The sequence below is a fragment of the Leiobunum rupestre genome, chromosome 5, assembly GCF_980474605.1.
Source record: "Leiobunum rupestre chromosome 5, qqLeiRupe1.1.hap1, whole genome shotgun sequence".
Classification (NCBI taxonomy): domain Eukaryota; kingdom Metazoa; phylum Arthropoda; class Arachnida; order Opiliones; family Sclerosomatidae; genus Leiobunum; species Leiobunum rupestre.
The window spans coordinates 50,944,802-50,947,615 of NC_143388.1; the positions used below are offsets into that span (position 1 = coordinate 50,944,802).

General features: G+C 35.3%; 1 protein-coding gene across 1 annotated transcript; it reads right to left on the reverse strand.

The window, feature by feature from the left end:
- Positions 1–302: 302 nt before the first annotated feature.
- Positions 303–1,105, reverse strand: LOC149945239 (death-associated inhibitor of apoptosis 2-like). Its single transcript, XM_090175873.1, has 2 exons — positions 950–1,105; positions 303–745 (listed from the first exon to the last, which is right to left on the reverse strand). The coding sequence occupies exon 2, from the start codon at positions 741–743 to the stop codon at positions 372–374; it is 372 nt and encodes a 123-aa protein (XP_090031999.1). The 5' UTR covers positions 744–745; positions 950–1,105; the 3' UTR covers positions 303–371.
- Positions 1,106–2,814: the final 1,709 nt, after the last annotated feature.

Sequence of the window (2,814 nt, forward strand, 5' to 3'; positions counted from 1 at the left end):
CACCAGAATTTCTAATCACTAGATTCTCTCTCCCGTTCACCAGCTGCTTTCCCCCATCCCCATTCTCCAAAATTAGTTTTGCTCGCGCAGATATCTGGAGATTAGATTTTTACCCGTTTGCTTATCGCTTCCGAACTCCTTAATTTCTAATCTCTAGGTAATAAAAACAAGTTATTTACATTTAATTTTTTATTTTAGAACTTTGTTTTACATGTTAGTAGGTACTATCAGATATTCCATTAGATGGTTATCTTGTACATTACACAATTAAAACAAATTAAAGTAGTTAAGTTTACAGGCATTTAAATGGGGTGAAACGATCTCCTGCAACTTAATTTAATTAAAAGTTCTAACTCACGTATTTGTAGTGTTTAGCAGCAGTATCGTCTGACATCCGAGGGACAGTCACAAACGTCTTCTTCTTCTTCTTCAGGTACAGGTGAGAAGCTTTTGTCAGAGACCGTAGTTGCTTTTGGCGTCGGGGGAATGTCCCATTCTAGCGAAAGGTACTTTTTTTCCGATGGTGAATTATCCCTAGCCGGACAGTTTGGAAAGAATCTAGCATGTTCAAGTTCTGGTACGTCTCCTGATTTCCATCCTTCTAATACGCCATGGCATTTGTAACATCGTACTTCATCGCCCCGCTGAATATAGTAGAATCCAGCCTTCGCTAGTTGCTCCTTAGTGACGTGCGGATTTTTCCAGTGACGAAACGTTTCAAGTCGATACACTTCAATGTCCATAGCTGATCTAGACCAAATACGTTCTATAGTTTCAAATGATACATTCTCTAAGTCTACATTTACCCCTAAGTCTACTAAACCTAATTTTATCAATATGGTTAAATTTCTACGCTAAAATTCTCAATATAAACGCTTTTTTCAATATGCAAATTGTTTTAAATATGTCTAAAAATATAGTCTATTACCAAGAAAAAATAGTTACTTACTTTACGGGTAGAAATCCTTTGTCGAGCTGTAGAAAAGACTGAGCGATCCGTCAGCAGGTCTTTACTCGTCAATGTGCCGAAGAGAAATGACGCGTGTAAGATTAATTTATTCCTATCTTGTTGAGAATAATTCATCACGTGATCTAAACTTCAAATAACCCTCAAATTCTATTGGCTGTCTCTCTCTCTCTGACAATTTAAACTGCCTCTAATGATTGACGACACATATTAACCCACTTGAGTATTTGGAAAAAACCCTTTGCTACTCGACGGAGAGTTTTGGAAATACCACGTTGACAATTTTCAAAGTAAATTGGCATTAAAATGAAATGAAAGGTGTACAATACTCAGAAATTAATTTAGTTGATACCCCTGAAATTATTATAATTGACTCCCCAGAATTGATTGATATAACTGATAACGAGCTCCCAGAAGTACCCATAGTAACTTTACCCGATTCTCCAGAAATGGAAATAATAGATTTAACTGATACCCAAGACCCTACCCTTTCCTTAACTACAGTAACTGATTCGCAATTGGAACGTTTAAAAGAAATGACAATGGTACGAGATTATCTTAGAGAATATCAAATCTGTTCGCACCCTATCGTTAATTTACCTGGTTACTGCTCATTGGTTGGCGCTAAAAAATCGTCACGTGTTAAATTAGGCAAATTAGAATAGCTGAAAATACATTGCGCTTACTTCTGATACAACTTTGATAAAAATTAATCCTGTTTCGGGGTTCCCACTAGAGGAAATCTTAGAGACTATTAACTCGGTAGAATACACTATTTTAGCAATTGCAGATATATACTGAAATGATTATTGTTGGATAGGAAATAAAAGAATCGTGCGACGTGTCTCTCCTCGAGGGGGTCCAGGAACTAAAAGAACGCTGGGTCGCATATCTAGAGATTAAATAACACTTGAGATAATCGAAACTTCAAGTCCTAAAAGTTATTTTAATCTCGGTACGGGTAAAGGGATATTTGGAATTACTATGTAATACACCTTGTTGAGGGGGTAGTAAAATTTAGGCATAATTTCAACTTTACGCGTCAAGAGTGTCGCTAAATAGGGTTAAATCATTGTTTTTTTCTAGTTAGAGAAACTTTAAGTTGTACACCGTTAATCAAAAAAATATCGCAAAAATGTTTCCGTAAAGTTCAATTTCTTTTGATTCAGCTGCATTTGTTATCAGATCCATGCTGCCCTGTGTATCTTTGTACATGCCAGATGTCGCTAGATCCTTCAACGAATAAATATTTCACTATATTCGGATCAAAATAAATTTATTTATTTTATTTTTATACAGATTTTTTTTCATTTTTTTTTGCCTTAATTTCAATTTTGGGAGTCGGTACCCGTTTCACCGAAGATGAAGATGCTTCGTTTTATTCAGCGTTGGGTAAATCGCCGTGTAAAAAAACATCTAGCATTGCATTAACTTTTTCCTCGTCCTCGTCCGAGACCCCTACAATACGTCTCTCGATCTATAAAGTAAAGAAATCAAAATAATAAGCTAAACGATAATCCATACCTTCTATTCACTAGTTCAATTTATCACTGTCTCATATATCCACTATCGTACATACATACATACACTAACTTACTAACGCTTTAGTCTCCGCAAGTTTTTATGTTGTATAATCAAAGTTTTGAATCGAATAATAATAATAATAATAATAATTAGATCAAAACAAATTTCAAGCTTACGTTAATGTATTCCCTTGAGTGAGGGCCCAATCTTTGAAAAATCTTCTCAATGACGACATGGGTAGCTAGATGGACGTCGATGTAACCTTCGTCCTCTTGCAGGTTCAATTCACGTAAATAGCAGTTTTTATATTTTCTTAACATTAT

Bases quoted from the DNA above. Each gene is read 5' to 3' on its own strand.
- LOC149945239 (XM_090175873.1), bottom strand. From the start codon at position 743: ATGGACATTGAAGTGTATCGACTTGAAACGTTTCGTCACTGGAAAAAT.